General features: G+C 42.8%; 1 protein-coding gene across 1 annotated transcript; it reads left to right on the top strand.

Annotated features, from left to right (window-relative positions):
* Positions 1-1304: 1304 nt before the first annotated feature.
* On the top strand, positions 1305-21898 carry LOC136447859 (von Willebrand factor D and EGF domain-containing protein-like). Its single transcript, XM_066446972.1, has 27 exons — positions 1305-1514; positions 2958-3051; positions 7220-7450; positions 7697-7858; positions 8188-8247; positions 9624-9904; positions 10243-10332; positions 10613-10981; positions 11412-11488; positions 12128-12218; positions 12464-12667; positions 13094-13305; positions 13702-14179; positions 14345-14719; positions 15084-15341; positions 16522-16636; positions 16741-17355; positions 17530-17646; positions 17926-18048; positions 18341-18454; positions 18572-18694; positions 18885-19004; positions 19167-19619; positions 19763-19900; positions 20060-20193; positions 20353-20572; positions 20841-21898. Exons 2-27 carry the CDS (start codon positions 2958-2960, stop codon positions 21119-21121), a joined length of 5535 nt encoding a protein of 1844 aa, XP_066303069.1. The 5' UTR covers positions 1305-1514; the 3' UTR covers positions 21122-21898.
* Positions 21899-22409: the final 511 nt, after the last annotated feature.

The following is a 22409-nucleotide window of genomic DNA, read 5'->3' as shown; positions in this document are numbered from 1 at the left end:
TTTGTTTTAGTGGTTATACATGTTGGATTTCTTACCGCTGATGAATTAACGTTTTAAAACGATGGCACCCATCAAAATTAAATTGCTAATTACATCAGACCAGTCATTGTAAGGACAGTTTAGATCGCCTGCCAGGACTATCTGGTGTTATTCCTTTGAAACACCGCTAAGACTGATGGAGTGGAAATAAACAGTCATGTCGCCCGTCGGCGGCCTGTAATACACAATAAGTACCATTTTTGCATGATTGTCAGGTTGAATGTCACACTTCGCTCTTGAGCATTTGCGAAAACAGGTGAGCAGACGAAGACATGTCAACACCGACATCACCGCGCTTTCTACGGAGATTGTTTTGAAAACTTTCTGGCAGCGAACACGAAAATCGTGTATCATTCTCAATAACAAACACTATAAGAGAGAAAACCAATGACGCCAGTACAATATTGTTACGGTCAGGTGTGTGCACTTCACTTAATGGTCTAGAGTGTTTTGTGGAAACAGGTGAGTAGACGAAGATACGTTAACATAGAAATCACCACGGTGATTGTTTTGCAAACTTTGCCGCACTGATCACGACAAACGGGTGCTTAAAACACTATATATTAGGGAGTGCCAACGATACCAGCTCAAAATAGTTACGGTCCGGTGTCCCGAACTTCGCCGGCTGAAGTCCGGTCAGCTGAGCGTTTTTCGTAAACAGGTGAGCAGACGAGGATACATCAACACCGACATCACCACGCTTTCTACGGAGATTGTTTTGAAAACTTTCTGGCAGCGAACACGAAAATCGTGTATCATTCTCAATAACAAACACTATATGAGAGAATACCAATGACGGCAGTACAATATTGTTACGGTCAGGCGTCCTGCACTTAATGAAGCCCGGTCTTGAATGGTTTGTGGAAACAGGTGAGCAGACGAAGATACGTCAGCATATCGTCGCGGTGGCGCAGTGACAGGGTGTTTGGCCCCAGAACCCAGAGATACCGGGTGAAAACGAGTACCTAGCTTCGGTTGGGGACGTCCCTCTCTTGAGTGTTTTGCGGAAACGTGTGAGCAGACGAAGTTACGTTATCATAGACATCGCCGCAGAAGTTGTTTTGCAAACTTTCTGTCAGTGAACACGAAAATCGTGTCCTGCTCTCAATAACAAACACTATATGAGTAAAAACGGTACAATATTGTTACGGTCAGGTGTGTGCACTTTGCTTAATGACGTCCTGTCTAGAGTGTTTTGTGGAAACAGGTGATCATGAGCAGACGAGAATAGGTTAACATAGAAATCATCACGGTGATTGTTTGCAAACTTTGCCTCACTGATCACGACAATCGAGTACTTAAAACGCTATATATTAGGGAGTGACAACGATACCAGCTCAGTGTAGTTACGGTCCGGTGTCCCGAACTTCGCTGGCCCGGTCCTGAGCGTTTTTCCCGAAACAGGGGGACAGACGAACATTCGTCAACCTTAAGATCAGCTCTCAGTCCACGGAAACCGACCTGCCAAGATCAAGGTAAGATGTTTTCCTTTTCTTCAGACTATGTGTTCTCATGAGTTCATTATCAGCTTTTTGAAAGCTCATTGCTGAAATGCAGAAATCATTCTGAAGCCATGTTGTCCTGTTGAAATGTAATTTCCAGCACTGCAATTGGACTTCCTCAAACACACAAACACACACTCACACACACACACACACGCACACACACACACGCACACATCTTATATCGATGTAACTCTTGCTGTGCTAGAAAAGGTTCGAATGGGAGACTATTTTCGGTACTTCTTTAACTTTTGCATTATGAGTACAGTCTAGACTCTAGAATATGTTTAGATTCACAGAGGGTACCTATCAAGTTCTACCCCTTTTGCGAGGTTGAAAGCATTCTTCCTTACGCCTAATATTGCTTCACAGAACTTAAGTTGCACGTGTCCAATGAATAATTTGTCACTTAATCCACTCTTGTCTAATACCTCTGCACTATAAGTTAATATTGGGACGAAAAAGGCATCAAACAGTTTGCAATGTACTGAAATTTAAATTGAAGCATTTCTTGAGGGTTATTTCAATGCTCAGATATCCTAAAGCCTTCTTTTGTGGCGTTTGTATCGCTGTTGTGAAGTTGTCTCCTGTTGTGAAGACCACTCCTGAATAGCAGTGTTCTATGTCTTTGTTGAATGAATGATATTTGAGATTTGAAAACATGTGACCCTTTCTGAAGAATGAAATTAAACAGAAATGCCTTTTGATAGGAGTTTAAAAAGAAGGCCTTCATGTCAGTAGAATGCCTTCGATAGGTCCACGAAGCAGCGGAGAGTTTTCTGTCATCAGTCACGTATAATGAAAGTTTATTGCAAATTCCTGCCCGTAAGCAAATTGCAAGTATATGTACATGTTTATGCATATGTAACACAGAATGGACGGACAGATAATGATGAACAATATAACATATGACTACTCTAGTCTTAACGACTGACACTAAGTTCTAGCTTATTGGGTTTGGCTTCTTTTTACGAGACAGTGGAAGACGAATGATCCCACTTTTTCTGTAATGTGCGTTTTTTTTATGTTAAGAGGAGATTAGTTTTCTTTTCGTCTGAAAACGTGGAGAAATTAGGATGGAAAATGGTGGCCTCTTTAAACAGCTCATTTCTTTCGTGGTCGTAGAATGGGCAACTTGACATAAAATGTGTTTCGTCTTCCACAATCACAGTTACTAAAACATTCTTCAAACAATGACATGTTTTAAAGGTGACAAACACGTACCTCCAAATTTTCGACGTCCTCTGTACGTTTAGTAGGTATTACTAATGTTGAATCTAGGATATATCCTTAAATACCCCGTCTTTTTGTAAAAATCCCGGATATATGTCACTCTGTGGATTTAGGTGAAGTAGCGTTAGCAACGGAATTGTGAACTTATAAGCATACAATCCCTAACTGACGCCTTGTGTTTAGATGGTGTATGCTGACACCATGGCGTGTGCCTCAGGATTTTGGAGGAAGATGGTCCTGATGCTGATAGTGACTACTGCAACTATGACTGCTCAAGGTAACGTTTTATGGCATGTTTCAATTTCCTTGGAGTTGATTAATGAAACTTCATAGAGTAGGCGGGTATGAACCTTTCCTTACGTCATCGTTGCTTTATACGCTTCCTAATCGCAAACATGCCCTAACGTTTGGAACGAAGATATCTATGGAATATGCCTTTATCTCCATTTCGTGAATGCCTGTCTTTAAAGGCAACTAAAGTAATATTATTAGGGACCAAAGAAAGGAAATGAAAACAAAAGCTAAAATGTTTATCGTAGTGATATTTACTAACCCCGTCTAGAACATTTGACTTCATAGTTTGAGCATTTTAAAACCGTGCAACAACATGCCATGCGATGATCCCCTTTGTTTTGCTAGCCTGTAAAACCCCCAGTGAGTTCTCACATTACAACATTATATTTTTGACTGACTTTGAACCAAACGCACTTGTTGAAAAGCGGAGGGGTCCTTCTCGGTGTGAGTGGATCGAAGCATATTTGCCCTGGTGTAAACGTGAACCAGTGCGGAAGTCATAATTCTCGTAACAGAATCCATAGGAACGGCGTAACGTTTCAAGGTTGGTACAGATATGTATATTTGATCCCACACCAGTCGTTAGACCGTGGGCGAAGAGTGATGTTCTTTTAGGTTAAAAAAAATCATGTTCAATATTCTGCCGTGAACCTGCTTGTGACATGCATATGTACAGGAGCTTCATAGAATCTATAAGTGCTGTCAAAACTATATATATATATATATAGATAATAGTCGATGTTGTCGTGGCGACATACTCGTAGAAATTGTGTAGTCCCTCGTCTTTAGAATTGGACGACATATTTAAGGCCAGGGACTTAGGCAGAAATGTACAATGAACGCGTGTATCCCAATGTGAAACACAGATGGTCACGTCCTTTGTATTAGCTTTGATTGTGAATTATTTAATTGCAATTTACATAATCTGCAGTTGTTTATAACAATTGATAATTCAAACATTTCTGCCGCACTTATCCTGCGCAGTGATACGTGATACCTTTGAGGAAATGTTCCTCTTTTCGAAGCGCCACTTAGTAAACCATACTCCAGTCGGACGTGTCCAGCCCATTGTATTAGGCACTACTCGCGTCAAGTCTCAGACCTACAACTGAGGTCACATCATGTTATATGAAGTTTTCAGCGTTTCCAATATAGTTAAGAGAACAGCGATTTACAACCTCGGAAACTATCTCCTCCAACATAGAGAACTTTGCTCATGTTTAAAATTGCGAATTAGTGTGCTCAAGCTATCTATCCCATTTTTTTTATTCCAAAAAATATGTCAATCGAAAACAGTGATAACTACTTTTACACGTGATAACGTCTGTCACAAACGTATCCCATTATCTAACTAATAGACAATTCTTAAAACCTCTTACTACTAAATTAATGGAATAGCACCCCCTTATCCCATTAACTTACTAGTAAGAGACATCTAAAAAAATTCTTACTAGTAAATCAATGGGATAGCACCCCCATATCCCATTAATTCACTTTAATTTAATTTAAGAGATATCTAAAAAAAATATTTAAAAAATTGTCTTTTAGTGAAATAATGGGATACGTTTGTGGCAGACGTTAGCAGGTGTACATATAAAAATAGTTCTCACGGTTTTCGATTGAAATACTTTTTTTGGAATAAAAAGATGGCATAAATAGCTTGAGCTTTTTTCAAGTCATACATTTACCTCTTGCATCATATTTAGATTATGAAATCAAGGGTAAAACTAATTCAATTTTGGTCGCTGCACGGTCGCTCAGCGTGTGTCTTAAGTTAGATATATATTCAACTCATGTTGAAATATTTTTTTTTCTGTGTTGTCTGTCATGTAACCTTTTTACAACAAAAATCTTTTATGATGCCACGTTAAAATAGGACCGTAAATCTCAGAATTTCGAAATACTTTTTGAACTACTGACAATAAAACTTGGAGGGAATCTAATCTGAATAAGAGCATGTACTTAATTGTGGTCATTCGTCCATTTGCATTACCCATGAGCAGAAATTCTAGATACACCACTTGAATGAACACAAGAATGAAGTTTGTTCGAACTACAGTTGGGACCATTCAATCCTCGTGGAGCGCTCTTCAATCCTCGTAGAGTGCCCTTGAGCTCACCGCGCTCTCACGGCGCACACCGCTCATTTTTTGATCGCCATCCTCGGCGCTCTCATGGCGACTGTTTTGAACAAGTCCAACACCATCGCCGAGGTGACGGCGCGCATATGGCCAAATTGAGGTTGCAGAGAGAGCGCGGCGAGAGCGACGTCCCAGTGGAAAGGGGCCTTACGTCCTCTAAGTCTGCCGCACGTACCCATGTTTTCCCCTACGCAGTGCGAAGTAAAAGTACTAGTCGCGTGAAGTATCAGGTCTGCAACGGAGACCATAGGCATATCAAACACTGTAATATGAATTTTCTCAATATGGTTAAGAGAGCGGATAAGTGTAGTCGACGTTGTGGTGGCGACATAGAAATCTTCTAACCAAAATCGCATGGCGTATGTAGGCGTATGTAGGCGAAAATCTACATGGATTTCAAGGTGAAACACAGGTGACCACGTCCTCTGATGCAGGTACCCACGTTATACCCTGCGCAGCGATACCTGATATCTTTGAGGAAATGTTCCTTTTTCTGAAGTGCCACTAAGTAAACCATATAATTCCAGTCTGGAATTGTACTACTAGTCGTGTCAGGTATCAGACCTACAACTAAGTTCATATCAAACACTGTTCATTTCTCAGTATTCTAAGATATGATTATAAGGGCTGCTGTTAGCTTGTGTTTAAATAAGCTCTCGCTGGCGGTGGTTGATGACCCGCTCCCCTCTAACATTAGATGCGGTAACAGTCGGACCGGCCGTTGTTATATCCCCATTCCACTTGGACGGCGCTCTCCCCGCGCTCTCTGTGCGACCAAATTCTCAATTCTCAGCAACTTTTATGAGCGACCAGAGTTTTCACAGATCACTCAACGAATTCCAGAGATGAAGAACGAATTTTTTAACGTTTTGTGTGCTATGTTGTCTTTGAAGTCATACATTTACATGTACCTCTTGCATCATATTTAGTTTATGAAATCAAGGGGGAAACATATTCAATTTTGGTCGCTGCAAGGTTGCTCAGTATGACTTTATATGTTATATATATGTTCAACCTGTTTTTTCTGTGTTGTCTGTCATGTAACCTCTTTGCAATAAACATCTTTTATCGTGCTACGTTATAATGGAAACGTAAATCACAGGATTTTGAAACGCTTTTTGAACTACTGACAATAAAACTTGGAGGGAATGTTATCTGAATGAAAGCATGTATTTGTTGTTATTCGTCAATGTGTATCACCAATGAACAAAAGTATGACAAAAAATTCCTAGAAATTCAAGACACCAGTTCAAGAATGCAACTTGTTTGAACTACAGTTGAGACCATTCAATCCTCGTACAGCGCTTGCTGCGACCCTTGAGCGCTCGCTGCGGCCCTTTGATCTCACCTAGGGCGCTCTCACGGCGCTCACCGCGCTCGCTGCACGCTCTCACGGCGCTCACCGCGCTCTCTCGGCGCTCATTTTTTGATTGCCATCCTCGGCGCTCTCACGGCGACTGTTTGGAACATGTTTAACACCATCGCCGAGGTGACGGCGCGCATGGCGCTCTCTGTGCGCTCTCCCCGCGCTCTTGGCGCTCGATCCGCGCTCTGGCCAAATTGAGGTCGCAGCGAGAACGTGGCGAGAGCGCTGTCCCTGTGGAATGGGAGCCTTTGGAGCCCGATTTAGTCAGGCTAACGTTCTGCTAACTGGAATAAAAAAGATTCGCGGTGGTTTTAAGTTCGCGCTGAAAGTTCACCGCGAAAACCGCGAACACAAAACCACCGCGAACATTTCTGCATTTACAGTATTCCTTTGCAAGTATTTCGCTGTATTGAGGATTGCAGCCATACCAATCTAGATTATCCGATAAGAGTCATGTCTGTCACTTCAGTTTTATTTGTAGATAAGTGTTAACTTAGCCTTACTAGCACGAGGTTGATTTGCCTGTAGTCCATGTAGACGGTATATATTGATTACATAGGTTCCAGTGGGCTCAAGCTTTGGGACTGCCTGTAATTCTAAGGTCTATTGCAAATATCTGATATTTCATCCCCTCCCCTCCTCAGGAGTTAATGCTACCGAGGACCCCTGCTTGACAGCAACTGAAATCGATGACCCCCACCGCAGTACGGCGTACTATGTCGAGTCAGACATAGATTTTCTGTGTGACAAGTTTATCGACGAAGGCTGGTACCGGTTCACCTCCCTTGTTGGAGGTACGATGCCGACCAGTTGTGTACAGTCCTACTACTGCGGGACGTCTTCGCCCATTTGGATGAATGGAGAACACCCTACAGGTAACGCAAAGGGACTTTTCTGGGGGCAGAATGGTTTTGAGACTACTGTAGTTTGCTTCCCCTGTTGATTCACTGAAACGGTGAAAATCATACGTAGCGCACAAAGTAATCGGCAAATGTTAAATATGCTTCACTATCCATACGCAACATCGAAACTGTCCATTTGGATTTGCTTTTTTTGTTGTTTCTGTTTATCTCTTGTGCATGAGCAATCCAACTGATGCAGCATGTTACATTGCATAAAAGGTGACGCCATCGTAGATCGCGTGGCGTGCTCCAACCTGGGTATACCCGATGACTGCTGTACGGGACAGTATCCCATCCAAGTCAAGAGGTGCACCGAGGGTGGAAACACATACTACGTCTACAAACTCACTCCGACGCACTTCTGTGAGGCGTACTGCGCAGGTAGAATATCTCCATATGTATCACAGTACTAACATGCACCTAAGCTGGCCATGGAATCTTAATGCAGTAATTTTTCGCAAGTAAGATACAAAGGCAGTAAAATATCCATTAATTATCAATTACACAATACCTAGTTAACAGATTATATTTCTGCTCCCCTATCATTGCGTCAAGGTACTCCGTTAGAACACTGATCTTTTGGCGTGTTTTGATCAAATGGGACCGGAGGGACATATCTCTGGGTCTCGTTCAGAACTATTTGGTGTACTGTACCCGATTGTGCTTCAATTTTCAGAGTGTAAGGGAATAAACTTTTTTATCACTATCAGGGACCGCAGAACCATGTCCAGACGGCGAAGTAAACAACTCCTTCCATCGTAGTTGCGGAGGTACGTTTTTTGTTGTTGTCTGTTTGCGTGCAAGTACGTACGTACGCCAAAAAGCAATTACTCAAACAACTGGATATGATTTTGGAAACGGTCAGACGTTTCAAGTAGCATCCACTACTTTTCGTCAGTGACTGTGAGCAAGATCAGTTGAACAGCAGGTTTATAACCACGAACTATGAATTGATATGCAAATAAAGAGAAGACAAATTTTTAGATAGTCCAATAGAAAGCGAATTAGACAACTCAAGACAAGTACAGAACAGAACAGTGCAGATTTCGTAAACAAAATCAAAGACATCCAGTTAGACGAAGATGATATCATCACTTCGTATGATGTGTGCTCTCTTTTCAACTGCATCCCCCCCAAAGAAGCGGTGTCAGTAGTCAGGGAAGCCTTAGAGGCTGACAACACACTAGCAGACAGAACCAAGTTATCTGTGGACCAAATATGCAAGCTGCTAGACCTCTGCCTGGGGTGCACATACTTCACTTACAAAGGACAATTCTTCCAACAACTGCACGGCTGTGCTATGGGTTCACCAGTTTCGCCCATCGTGGTAAACCTGTACATGGAGAAATTTGAGAACAAAGCCCTCAGTACTTTCAAGGACACTCCCCCGGCCAACTGGTTCCGTTATGTAGATGACACTTGGTGCAGACTAAAGAAGAGAGTAGCTGATGATTTCTTTGAACATATCAACCAGATAGATGACAACATCAAGTTCACACAGGAGTCGAGTCAAGATAATATGCTCCCTTTTAAAAATAGTTTCTACTGCTTTTCTCTAAACGTTAAATCGCGGTCACTTTCAATCACTTCCAAAGTGCCAAAATTGTCAATTTGAAAACATCTTTGTAAAGCTGACACCCTCCACCATCTCACTGGCGAGTTTGTTTTGTCAGATGTAGTCGTTAACGCAAGTTAGAAAGGGACTTGTCGGGAAATGGTTGATACGAATCTGAGTTTCAATGCGATTCACGTGGTTTGATTGGTCGGGGTGGATATTGCGCCAAATTGTGCCAGCCATTCGCAAGCGGCGCAAGATGACGTTTATAGGAATGCCTGGCACAATTTGGCGCAGTCCAGTGAGATATCAGCTTAAGCACACTGTTCTCTCAAGACCAAAGGTTCGCTTGGTTGTTCATAGCGCGGTCGGAAGTCGTTGTTCGGCTGTCGGCAGTTCTTGCGTGCTTTCGGTATTCACCAACATCACATAGATCTGTATTTTTTGTATGTATTGTATTTTGAGTATTTTGAATAAAGCTTTGAAAAAAAAAAAAAAAAAAAAAAAACATCACATAGATATTTCATACATTACAACATCTTTATCACATGATTAACAGAAATGCCTTCCAAAAAAATCCTAATGTTTTAGATGTCGTCCCAACACTGACCGAGGACCCCGTTCTACATCCTCCTGTGGTAAACGATGATTTCACACAAGTGACCTTCACGTGCGAGGTCAAGTACGACAGCGATGACGTCACAGCAAGTTTCGAAGTGTCGTTTCTGTTCGACAACGAGTATTTCGATGATGTGGCAAATAAAATCCTTACAGTGGGGAAAAGGCATGCAACCATGGACGCCATACACCTAGGATTAAACCAGCTATTTCCAGGATTACCGATTGAGTGGCACTCCAAGATGGGGAAGGATGTAAGCCCTGTCGCTATGTTTCAAGTCTTCTGTACCCACCATAATTTCTCTGAAGAATGCAGCGAATCATTATACGTTGCATTTTCGGAGATATTTTATCCACCTCCGTCTACTGCATAAAAAAGTAATACGTGATCAATCTAGTTTCTTATGAACTTTTATCATGATTCCTCTAAAAGTTTCTTTGTTGCTTGCCAGCAAAATATCCTTTTCAATATGCGAATGATTGCGTCTTCAGTCATGCGCTTATATTTCAGCCTGTGTAAAAAGAATTCACTATTCAAAATATTAACATATGAAAATCGATGCCTTGTAAAATTTCATTCTTAATTTTCCAGGTTTCCTGCCAGGTGAGAGCATTCTGGGAAAATTCCCCGACAGTGAAGTCTGACTGGCGCCAAAGTAACACATACTGGGCGGGAATACAGGTATGTTTGCTCTCATGTGGAAGTCACAATATAGCATGTAGATGGAGTGTTCTACATGTAGCGTTAGAAGTATGGCTCAGCATGCAGATTTGTCTTCTTCGGTCGGTTGGCACATCAACTTATTATGTTTTTGTAGAAGACGACTTACAAAGTAAGTGCTAAGCAGAAAGTCGGCGTTCCGATGTTAGATTTCTGATGACCTGAAGAATTCGTGAAATTTTGCTCCAAATAAAATATATCATGTGTATCTAGAAAATAATTGAACATGTTGCTTTAACAGGCCGAAGAACACGTTGTCCAAATAGACGAAGCAGCAGAGGAGCCGTATACACTGCGGTTGTACAGCACCGTCCCGTTTGTGTGCAGAGATGGGGATCGGCACGACCAGTGCAACATCGACTTGCCATTTTCTTTTGACGCAAATGACGACGACGTCAGCGCAAATGATGGCTGCCAAGCACGATTCCACGCTTCCGATTGGTCTGATGAAGATCTTCGAATAGAGGCAGAACCTAAACTGGTCGCCGTGAAAGACGGCCAGGCTGACCGTGACAAACACATGGTCATCAACTTTGGGGAAATCACTCATTTGCCTGTGGGGTTAAGTCCCCATATCTTCAATGGATATACCCCACAATTCAACATACAGGTATATACTCGCACACTATTCTAATCTTTGAATCGACAGCTTTAAGATTCGTTGTAATATTTTCCAAGTAATAACCGTTGCGCATATTCTACTGTCAATTATATTGCATATCTGTCTCTCTAATGCTATATTAGGTTTGTAATTTGTCACGGAAGAAATGGTGTATTTTCCAATTTTCAGCTATGCTACCCCAGTCTTTTTTAAGGTGGGGATAAATCCTCTACTTCTGGAACGTGTCTGAGTGATATATCGACAACCAAATTCATTTTTGTTGTATCTACCCTTTAGAATTTGTTCATTTGTAAATCAAAACAAATCTTAATGAACTTGAGGACATATTCAAATTACAATGGCTTATCTAATACTTTAACCATGTGCTTTTAAGTGGTAGTCAGACGAGTTGTGATATGTCTTTTCCAACTCATTTCAGGTCCGCACAGTCAACGCTATCGAAGGAAACTGTCGTTCATCGGGAGATCCACATATCATAATGACTGACCGATATATGTAAGTGTCTTCACAGTATTCCCTATGTTCGCCCTGTTAAAGGTTTTATTATATCATTATATTTTATTTCTGAATGCTTCCTCTTCTTAGGTTGATATTCAATAATCTACAAGCCAACTGCTGCAACCTTTCTGAGACCTTCCTGTCAACTTTGTCCTACCTTCCTGTTAGTGTCCGACATGCCTAGCATGTGGATAAACACGACTACAAACAAAAAAAACACGCCAACTGATTGTAATAGTGAAAAGACTAAGTGCTTTTTGTAAGTTATGTGTGTTTTCCTGTATTTGGAAGCATACTTTAACATCATTAATTATGATTCATTCATCATATCCTGATCATAGGTCATTCAAATCCAATTTTAGTCTCTTAACTGTCGCTTAGCGGTCTCCATCCACTTGAAAGGGGGAAATTTAGCCAGTGCCGTAAAACCGGCTTTCACTTTTCAGCAAAACACAAGCTTCATAGTCAGGCCGGGGCGGCTGGTCATACTACATTGAACAACTTAGCATACCAAACATTGCACATCTAACTGAATGCATTGAAAATAGGTGTTTTCTGGCTGGGTGCTACCCTCGTAAGATGTAGATAAGTGGAGAAACACTGATAGACGTGCGTGTCTTTCTGTTTTATTTGCAGTGGACGGAGTGGGTTTCGAGAGCAAGCCCATGTGATCTTACCTGGAGAGTTCATCCTGTACAGAAGCACGAAACCTAACAGAGTATTCGAGGTAATAAAAAACATTCACTATGTAAATTGTATTTTTCAATTACATGTATAACATAAGATCGTTAAAGGTATTGCGCTGTGTAACCGAAAGTCATTGATTTGTCCAAGTGCTTCAAATGTGAACTTATGGCATGCGCAATAATGTATGGGCATCTTTGTTATGTGAATAATTGTACTCTGCTTGCAAATTGTAGAAACAGCAAGAGCGCACAACCTTCTGATCTAATGAAATCAACCTATCTTTAGGTACAAGCGCGTCACAAACGATGTGCGGGGGAAATCTCTTGCAATTGCGGCGTGGCAGTCCGAGAGGGGAATGACGCTGTCATCATAGACAAGTGTTATGGACACATCAGCCGAGCCCCGGTGGTTACTTACAAGACAGCTACCGGGGGTCCTCTCTCTCCAGCAGTTATAGTCAAAAGAGACGCCGGTGGTCGACGATTCAGGGTAGGATGTTAACATCAAATGTATAGATGTTTTCCATGCTAAGGTCAATCAAATGTGGAAAGCCCTGCTTAGGCCATCTGCTATTCTGGGATGTGGTGCATAACCAATTCTGCGAACATCATTTGGTGTTTATTGCGCTTACTTATGAACGTTTTGTGCAATGTATAACCCGAATCAATTCTTTGACAGAGAAGGGGATTTTCAAAGAGTGCCTACATACTAAAGACTTAACTTCATACCTTTTGCATCTAATTATTCACAATCATTGGATGTGGAAAGTCCTACTTATTCCTGGTTCTTTTCAAGGAATTAATGCATAATCGACTCTTCAATCATTATTTTGTGTTTATTACCTATTGTTTATTACCCATTGTTCTTTTCCTATTGCATCTAACTATTGACCTCATTCATACTTATATCTTGTAGGTTACAATGCCTTCCGGAGCATATGTTGAAGCAACAGGGACTGGTTGGATGACCATTACAGTCCACGCCCCTGGGATAGACTTCGGGCACACAGAAGGACTCTGCGGGCCCTTCGACGGGAATCCCGACAACGACCTGATGATGCCGGACGGCACCATCGCCAGTCATCACATCTGGCCGCGCTGGCACAGAGACTTCTCATTGGCTTGGCGGTAGGTTTTCTTGTTACATAGCTATGGTTCTACATATTGACAACAAAAGCTCTGATATATATAGAGCTTATATATCATCATCATATTGCAATTGGATTCACGGATGTTCACAACCCCTCTCCGCCAGCCCTCCATATCATCCATAGCTTTGGGTAAGCCTTCCAAAGCGCAGCACGCATCCTCACACAGTTGTTGAATGTAGGTTGTGCATGTTCTACTTACTCTTGCATGGCCGTGCTTTGGGGTCCATAGAAGAACATCGCTGATGATCTCTCCCTTGCTCTTCCAGGAATGTTCAGCAAATCGTAGCCTACCAGTTGTTAACTAGAGGCAATTCCGTACTAAATTACTAGGTTGAAATTGATATTTGATGTAATCTTTTTTTATATATTTCAGTATCACACCGGGAACAAGCCTGTTCGATGCAGACTGTCTCCTTCAGGAAGTGGCCAGCCCGCTTTCAGAGAGTCAGTTCTGTACGTGTGCGGGTGGTGAAAGTGTGGAATGCGATTGGACCAGAACACAGACAAATAACAACGTAGCACAAGTCAATGTCGATGTCGTCCCTGGTCAGGCGCAAGAAAACAGGAACTGCGCTCAACGGAGGAAGAAAAGGGAAGTTCAAAACATCGAGGATGATCCGCTTCTCTACAATGATGACGTAGACGTAACCGAATACGTCTTTGATTACGGTGACGGTTCCGAACCCGTGGTCAACGATCAGTGGCCGACTCCTATCCTGGGGATAACGGAACAACGGGCCAGGGAGTACTGTCAGGAATCCATCTGGAACTTGACCATCGCTGAAGTCTGCCAGGACTACTATGGAGTTGACATCCAGGAAGGGGTCGATTCATGCATGGCGGACATAAAGGTGGGGGAGACGCCAAATAAGAATCATACATGTCCAATTTTGTGCGGAATTTCCTTAGCTTCTTAAAACTATGATTTAGTATCATCTAATTATCAAGTGAATAGTGATGGAAAGCTTCTTATGTTGATATATATTGAGAAGAAATGTGACTTTGATTATTTTTAGGTTACAGAGGATTTTCAATTCGCTGACATTGTGGTGCAGCGGGTACAGGCGGATTGTGCCGAAAGGGCCTACAACAACGTCAGCCTGTACGAGACCAACGAGAACGGAACGGCGGTGCCTCCTGCCTTCATCACCGCTAACATCTGTCCGCGCCAGTGCAGTAACCAGGGCCGGTGTGTGAACAGTACGTGTGAGTGTAACGAGGGTTACACGTCTGCAGACTGCTCCATACAGATCGGCAGGCCTCCAGTCGCGCTGGAACTACCGGGTAACGGTCTATGTGACGTCAGGAGTCGCCCCTGTATGAAGACGTCCTTCTTCGTTGATGGAGTGATGGATTCAGAGAACCTGACCTGTAGGATCAAACAAGTTCAGGTGAATATGTTTTGCCTTATCTTTTATCACTCATCCTGGCTATCGTGTCTATCTCAATAGGAATATCTATATATATCATAGAGGTGTTCTATATGACTATCGGCCTGAAAACTGTAGCTTCTCTTGGTTTCAAGACTGAACATTGTTATGGCAGTAAATATTTAAAATCAACGTTGTCAGTGGTAGATATGCTAGTAGAAGTACAAATAATGATGTCTTTTTGCCATGAGGAGTCTAACAAAACGGATGTGGATTAGTCCTTCCTTGTAAAATATTCGTTGTTCTCTAGACATGTGTCTCCTACTGACCTGCCCCTGGGAAACACCAAAACGTTCCTATGACTATGTCTTATCTTCCACAATAGATAGAGGACGGACAGTTGGTGCAACAGGACTCAACTGGCCGATCCGAGGCGACGTTCCGCAGTTTTGCAGATGTCTCGTGTGTCCTGCCGAGGTCACCTGTACGCTACGGAACACCTGCTACTAACGAGGGCGCGGTGGCTCACGGGATGCTGCTATCCGTCAGTAACGATGGAGAACGGTTCAGTGAGGAGTTGTTCTTCACCGTGTACGACTCCGTCTGTCAGGAGTGTTCACAGGGAGGGGACTGTACTTGGAAGGTACGTCACAGTTAACATAGGCAAGCAGTTCTAGTATGACCATTGGAATGCATTCCATGTAACGTTGGGTAACCTAAATTCGGGATTTTTCCGATAATGGTTGACTGAAATCAATCTAGCAGAACAATAAACCATCCTTTTTTTCTATAATTCTGTCAGTATCATGTACTATCTTTGCACTAATCATATATATGGTAGACTTTGTCTCTAGTCGTGCTGACACCATAATAATTCAACTTAAAACTACCGTCCGCCGCACGCAGAATGACAGTGCTGTCGGACAGGGGGGCACATTAATTCGGGAGAGAAGATTCGTCTTGAATATCTTACCGCTAATCACATTTTATACAGCAGCTATTCGTTCCATCCTTGGCTTGAGGAGAGTGCTATGGATATAGACGTGTCCAAGTAAAAGAAATACACGAAAAAACGGCCGTACCGCACACATCAGGCCAGTTCGGGAACAACCCGTGTGTTGAGTCGGTAGAACTTCACTCAAAGTCGGCCCATCGTCATCATCGGGCAACGTGTAACGTTACATTATTCATGGCAAGTTAGCTGGATGCCGTAGCAATGGTAATACTACTATGTCCATGTGTCCCCTGTTGTGTTAGGAGCAAACTTTGAGGAAAATATCTTCCTCAGTCCACTATCACACGCAGCATTTAGACAAAAAAGTGTTCCTCACAAACCTTTGTCGTCTGCTTGACAACAGGATTCTGGTTAACAATATGGCGGCGGGAAAATACACGTGCCGTAGGTTGTAGCAACAGAGAGGAGTTTTGATGATTAATCACACTTAGAATCCAGTTGCAGGTAAGCAAAAGAGATTGTAATAAGTTGTCTTGTAAATAATTGTGTTTAGCAGGAAGCGGATGTGACATTTTTCTTATAAACCAGCCGACAACCATGTTGTGTACTTCTCCCACGAAGCCCTCAGGCTGTTCCAATAAGGGACGGAGAGTTTTTGTCCTCGTCGCCTTATAATCCATGCTTATCGAAGCTTTTCAGACAGTGTTCTGAATACGTAAGTCTGTCGGGTTTGCATTTCTAGCGGTATTACTTATGTTGCATCTAGCACATATCCCTAAATACCCCGTTTTCGAAAAATCCCGAATTTAAGTACCCCGCGAATCTATGTTACCCAACGTTATATAAAAATGCCTTTTTCTTTTTCCAGCCGGAAACTTGCATTATCAGAGGACATTGCTTCAGAAATGGAGACCCAAACCCGGACAACTGGTGTCAGCAATGCCGGCCGGACCTTTCTAATAATACGTGGTCTGATCGTCCAGGTAAGGTGGCAACCTTTCATAATGACCTTTCTATCGCTGTCGTAACCATATTTCTACAGATTGAAGCAAACTCATTTTTGTATGTCCTTTCTTCTGTTCACCAGTCAACAACCCTCCCAGGTTCACAATGGCCTCCACTACTATAAGGAAACTTCCAGATGAAAGTCTGACCGTCACTTTGGGCGCCGAGGACCCCGAGGGCAGACCCATCACGTTCCAAGCAGCCTCACCAAGCAGCCCAGCCGTGACCCTACAACCGAACGGGGAGCTGACATGGACCGGCGACGAGGATCAACCTCACTCCATCAACATCACCATCGAAGACGAGTGCGACGCGTCATCCGAACAAACGTTCGAACTCACCACAATGGCGTGTCTTTGTGAGAACGGAGGGTCCTGTGTGCCTGATCCCGACATGCCCCGCGGACAAGGCTTCTACACCTGCGTGTGTCCTGGGTACATCGGGGACGTGTGTGAAACTGAGCTGGACGAATGTCAGTCCGACCCGTGTGCGAACGGAACCTGTACCGACCTTGTGGACGGTTACAACTGCACCTGCGCGGAAGGATACATTGGTACCCGGTGTGACGTCAGCGTTGACAACAGGTGCGCCCTGGACCCGTGTTTTCCCGAGGTCTCCTGTATCAACCTTGAGGACGGGGGCTACTCGTGCGGACGGTGTCCTTCGGGATACGCCGGGAACGGATACGAATGCGAAGGTGAGATGATGTATTTTAAGATGTGATATTTTTGCGTCCTTCAAATGTTGAAATATTCATTTGTATGAAATGATCATTTCACAAACATGTGCGGATTACTTGTTACCTTTAGATCTGGTTCTTTTAAAGCAAATTGTTTCAGTTATACATAAACATCATATTCGTATTTTACAGACATCGACGAATGTGACACGGACACCCATGGCTGTCTGCACGTCTGTAAGAATCAGCCAGGGACCTACGAATGTGCCTGTACTGACGGGTTCCTCTTGATCGCCGATGACTGTTTAGGTATGCAAAATTGGCATCTAGTTTTCATATATATTTTTTTCTAATTTGGGCCCACGTAACCCCTCCCCCCCTTGCACTTCAGAATCTATAGAAGTTGCAATTCATTCTTCTTTCTTTTTCAAGCTGAACGGGTTGCCCTCGGTTTTGTTGTTAACTTCTCATAGTTTGCGTCGAATTCAATCAAACTATTCTTGGTTACGCGTGCTCTATCTTGTACTTAGCAGGTCAATCAGAAAAGGCATAATTTGAAAGACCATTTTCCTTTCCCATTTCATCCAGATGTGGACGAGTGTGGTTTAGAGCTCGACGAGTGTTCTCACGACTGTACCAACACGGATGGTTCTTACACGTGTACATGTCCAGCAGGGTACGAACTCCACGTGAGCGGAAAGACATGTGATGGTAGGATTTTACAATGAGCCTTCCCTCAAACTTCTGAGTACCTGCGTTTCTATCAACTTTCTTGAATCAGATACTGTTTCTTTCCAATCAAGGAGGTTATAATCATCCTTGGTCCAGTGTATTTTGCATTTTTTATCATTGCAATTGCTTACAAAATGAATACACTGTCTCTTTGCTTTCCTACGATTATACTTAGAATCAGCCTGTTCACCCTCTTTAGCTCGTCAGTAAGTCCGACCTTCTTTAAGTCCGGCCTAGCTGACTGTATCCTCATATCGTTGCAACCTTTCAGATGTCAATGAGTGCGCCAGCTCCCCCTGCCAGAATGGAGGTGAATGTCAGGACGGAGTCGATCAGTACACATGTTTGTGTGCCCGCGGTTGGCTTGGAACTCATTGCGAAGAAGGTATTTCTTTACTTTATGAAATGTGAATCACTCCTACTTTTCAGACTTTTTGGTCTCAGTGTATCATCGTGTTTCATGTTTCCCGGATTCCTCACTTCTTAAACCTTATTGTTTCAGACATACACGAATGTGTCCTGACGAATCACGGCTGTGAGCACCAGTGTGTGAACACTCCGGGGAGTTACGGCTGTTCCTGTCCCACAGGATACGTCCTGAGTGTCGATGGCAAATCTTGCGAAGGTCAGTAAAACATCAGCCACTCCTTTCGTGAAATGTTGTATCAGTTCATGTATACCGTTTTCCATGTAATATGTTTGTGTGCATGCTTCTTTCTTTTATTTTTTTTTTGTACGTGTAGCGTAACTCCCCGGAGTGTTCTAGATACTGTGGCAGAGCGTATTTCTTAGCAGATAAAACCTGTTGTTTTCAGACGATGACGAGTGTCACCGGGATGAAAGTCTGTGTTCATACATCTGTGCAAATACCGAGGGGAGCTACACATGCATTTGTCAGCCCGGCTATTCACTTATTCCCGGCACCGGTGAATGTGGTCAGTGTTCATTTCACTTAACTTCAGTATACAAATACCAGCTCTAGTACGCTCAAATCTTACGTCATGATAAATAAAAATGAACTATGGGACGTCTTAGTGAAAGCAAGGAGTTAAAACCTCCTTGGTGAAAGCAATTGATTGCTATATCCTCTTTTGCAGGAAACGGCCCTGTTACTGAACATCCGGGACACAGCGGGGCCACTGAAACTCCAGGGCACGACAAGGCCACTGAACCTCAAGGGCACAACGAGGCCACTGAACCTCAAGGGCACAACGAGGCTACTGAACCTCAAGGGCACAACGAGGCAACTGAACCTCAAGGGCACAACGAGGCTACTGAACCTCAAGGGCACAACGAGGCTACAGAACCTCAAGGGCACAACGAGGCTACTGAACCTCAAGGGCACAGCGAGGCTACTGAACCTCAAGGGCACAACGAGGCTACAGAACCTCAAGGGCACAACGAGGCTACTGACCCTCAAGGGCACAACGAGGCTACAGAACCTCAAGGGCACAACGAGGCTACTGAACCTCAAGGGCACAGCGAGGCTACAGAACCTCAAGGGCACAACGAGGCTACTGAACCTCCAGGACCTACAGCATCGCCCACTTGTAAGTACCGTTTTCTCTTATTCATGAAATCACACTACATTAACATCAACAAGTTCCGAGTCAATGGTTTACTTTGAAACATAATTTTGCACTCTATAGTTTTCAACTAAGGAAATGTTTTTGATGTTTCTATCTGTTTATAGCGACCAATGAAGACGACTGCAGGTACACCCCATGCACGGTGGATCATCAGGAATGTGTGGAGGACGGGGGAACCTACAGCTGCCGGTGCACCGTTGGGTACTACTCGGCTATCATCGGAACAACGACCAGATGCAGAGGTAAGCATGGCACACTCAAATAAATCATGAAGAAGTAAGATCTTCTTGGGTATCAAGTTTTAAGATACCCAACGTGTCTTTGTTCCTTGTGCAGAAATGCTTCCTCATATCTTATGTACCTTCTTATATTCCCAACTTTGTTTACAATATTGCCCTCAGAATCGGTGAAGTACCCTGCAGAATTCGAAGTAACAGTCACCCACATCGGAGGAGAGGAGCTGGTCTTTACTCCAGAGCTGAGTGACACGGAGTCGGAGGAGTTCAGAGAGACGGCAATGGTTTTGGAGACTGCGGTAAGATATCATCTTGTATTTGATTGAGAGATTACTGAATCTTCTTGAGTTATTAAGAATGCTTATATCCAGCCATACGTTACTGTTTATAAACTTCAGCTCACAGAAAGGCCGTACATATGAAACATTAGAATAATCCGTAATTATTTCTTCGCACAGCTAAACGGACAATTTGGATCCAGCCGCCTGGGTGGACGGTACAAGGGAGCGAAGGTCACATCCTTCCGCAGGGGCAGCGTCATCGCCAGGTTTGACGTGTACCTGTCACAGGGTCCTGCTGCGGACGATGTTGAAGACGCACTCTACGATGCCCTGGAGGACAACGCAGTAGGCTCATCGGGAGTAAGAATCGTCCCATCATCTTTCAAGGTCACTGAAAGTAAGTACTATCAAATTTGTGTTCAATGATATCGAGGTATGTCTTTCTCCTCAGTTTGCATGATGAAGAAACATATACACTAGTGATGTGGTTGAACAGGCTGGAAGTTTTAATTTGTTTGTTTAGCTGTTTGTTTTTCAAACATAGACTGTGCAACCAATGAAAAATTAACCAGCTTGCTATCAACGGAACATAGTATTCTGCCACCTTTGCTGAAACGTAAATCCGTGGTAAAATAGTAATCAAATGTGTGTTTGTTTCCCTGCAGCTGAAGATGACCCGACGACTCCTTGGTACCAGGAGCCGCTGTACCTGGCACTTGTCTGTGTCGGCTGTGCTGTGGGTGTGACCATCGCTGTGGTGGCACTGATGTGCTACTGTAAAAACAACAGACCGATTCGCAAACGGCACATCACTGGAGCATATAGTGAGAGCGAGCTAGGTGGCGGAGAGCCCGTTCATCTGAGTGAGCTGCGCGGTGCGGAGAACAAGTCGTTTGATGACCGTCAGCCGGCCAACATCAACTTCGTCGCACCGAAGTTCCTGTAGGAACTTTTGCTGTAAAATGTTTGGGGCTTAAGAGATTTTCCCTACGGATGTAATAAGTATGTTTCTTGTCTATGTCAAATAAAGTTTTGTAAGATTAGTCTAGCTCATTCCAACTGTAAAACAGTTGTTTGCTTTTGGATCAAAATATCTTAAGTTGAATCAATGTTGCCTTTTTTATCTTGTTCAGTTGCTTTGTCATTTTTCAAGTGCCTAACCCTCATGCTAGCATCAAGGTCAAAGACAGCTTTCCGGCATTTAGCGTGTTGATTATAACGGGTGGTTCGTCATGGCGAGTTTAACATATTCATATTTATATCTAATGCAAACTCACCCCTCATGATTCTGGTGGCAGTACTACTGAATTTTGTGTGATTCGTTTTATAACGTTGATTTTATGACTAGCACAATCTTTGCTGTTTGAATTATGGCATAACAACTTTACGGGGAGGCGAGACCTTGGAGAAGGCGATAGACTCGATAGTAAGACATTTATGATCAGATATTTGTGGTAAGATGCACTGTTGTAGGTTAGATGAAAGGTAAATGACCTTGTAGCAGTGACAGCGCGTTCGGATATAGATAAAGCTTTACCCAATTAGCAATGATTAAGAGTTATCAGTTTTCTTTTGTCAAAATATGTAAGTTAGGTATTCAACTTTCCTTTCCAACAGCCATGTAACATATAATCAGCTTGTTTCTTTATATTCTTAACAATGTTATCTATAGAGAATGGCAGCGTGGAAGATTAAAGATGTGCCCGTTGCACGTAAAAAAAGATGTTTGAGATGATGTGATCTTTGTAATTAGAAGCTATTAGATTATAGAATATTTCATACAATAAAAAAGTCTTATTGCAGATCTAAATGCCCTTTGTTGATTTTTACACTCTTGAAAAATTATGTGTAAAAAATTCTTGAATGGCAATACTGCATTGCACGTATCAACATCAACAAGACTTTAAAAAGACAAAAGAATTTCTTTGGACTTACATCACAATGTATAACATCAAGTTGTGTCAGTTTGTTAATCTTCTAAAACTGGAGGGTAAAACGAAGTTACCTCTTGAAAAAACAAATATAGAAGTCAGTAGCTACACCGTCTTCTAATTAAAGCAAGACAGCCTTCATAATCTCCAAGCAGATGGTAGAGTGAGATCGTCATGTTTTCATCAGGGACTTCTCTGAAAGTCCCTTACCCCACATAAGTGGATGAACTGTTGAGTAAAAGTCCAACATGTTAAGAGAAAAAAGGATGATGTTTACAAATAACCTTAACCTACTCATTACGT

The sequence above is a fragment of the Branchiostoma lanceolatum genome, chromosome 13 (genome assembly GCF_035083965.1).
Source record: "Branchiostoma lanceolatum isolate klBraLanc5 chromosome 13, klBraLanc5.hap2, whole genome shotgun sequence".
In the NCBI taxonomy this organism is placed as follows: domain Eukaryota; kingdom Metazoa; phylum Chordata; class Leptocardii; order Amphioxiformes; family Branchiostomatidae; genus Branchiostoma; species Branchiostoma lanceolatum.
This window is presented reverse-complemented; position numbering and strand designations above follow the sequence as displayed.

Excerpts from the sequence above, each read along its gene's own strand:
- LOC136447859 (XM_066446972.1), top strand. The coding sequence starts at position 2,958 with ATGGTGTATGCTGACACCATGGCGTGTGCCTCAGGATTTTGGAGGAAG. Across the intron at positions 7,451-7,696 it reads GAATGGAGAACACCCTACAG|GTGACGCCATCGTAGATCGC; the intron begins GTAACGCAAAGG and ends ATTGCATAAAAG. Across the intron at positions 14,180-14,344 it reads CATGCATGGCGGACATAAAG|GTTACAGAGGATTTTCAATT; the intron begins GTGGGGGAGACG and ends GATTATTTTTAG.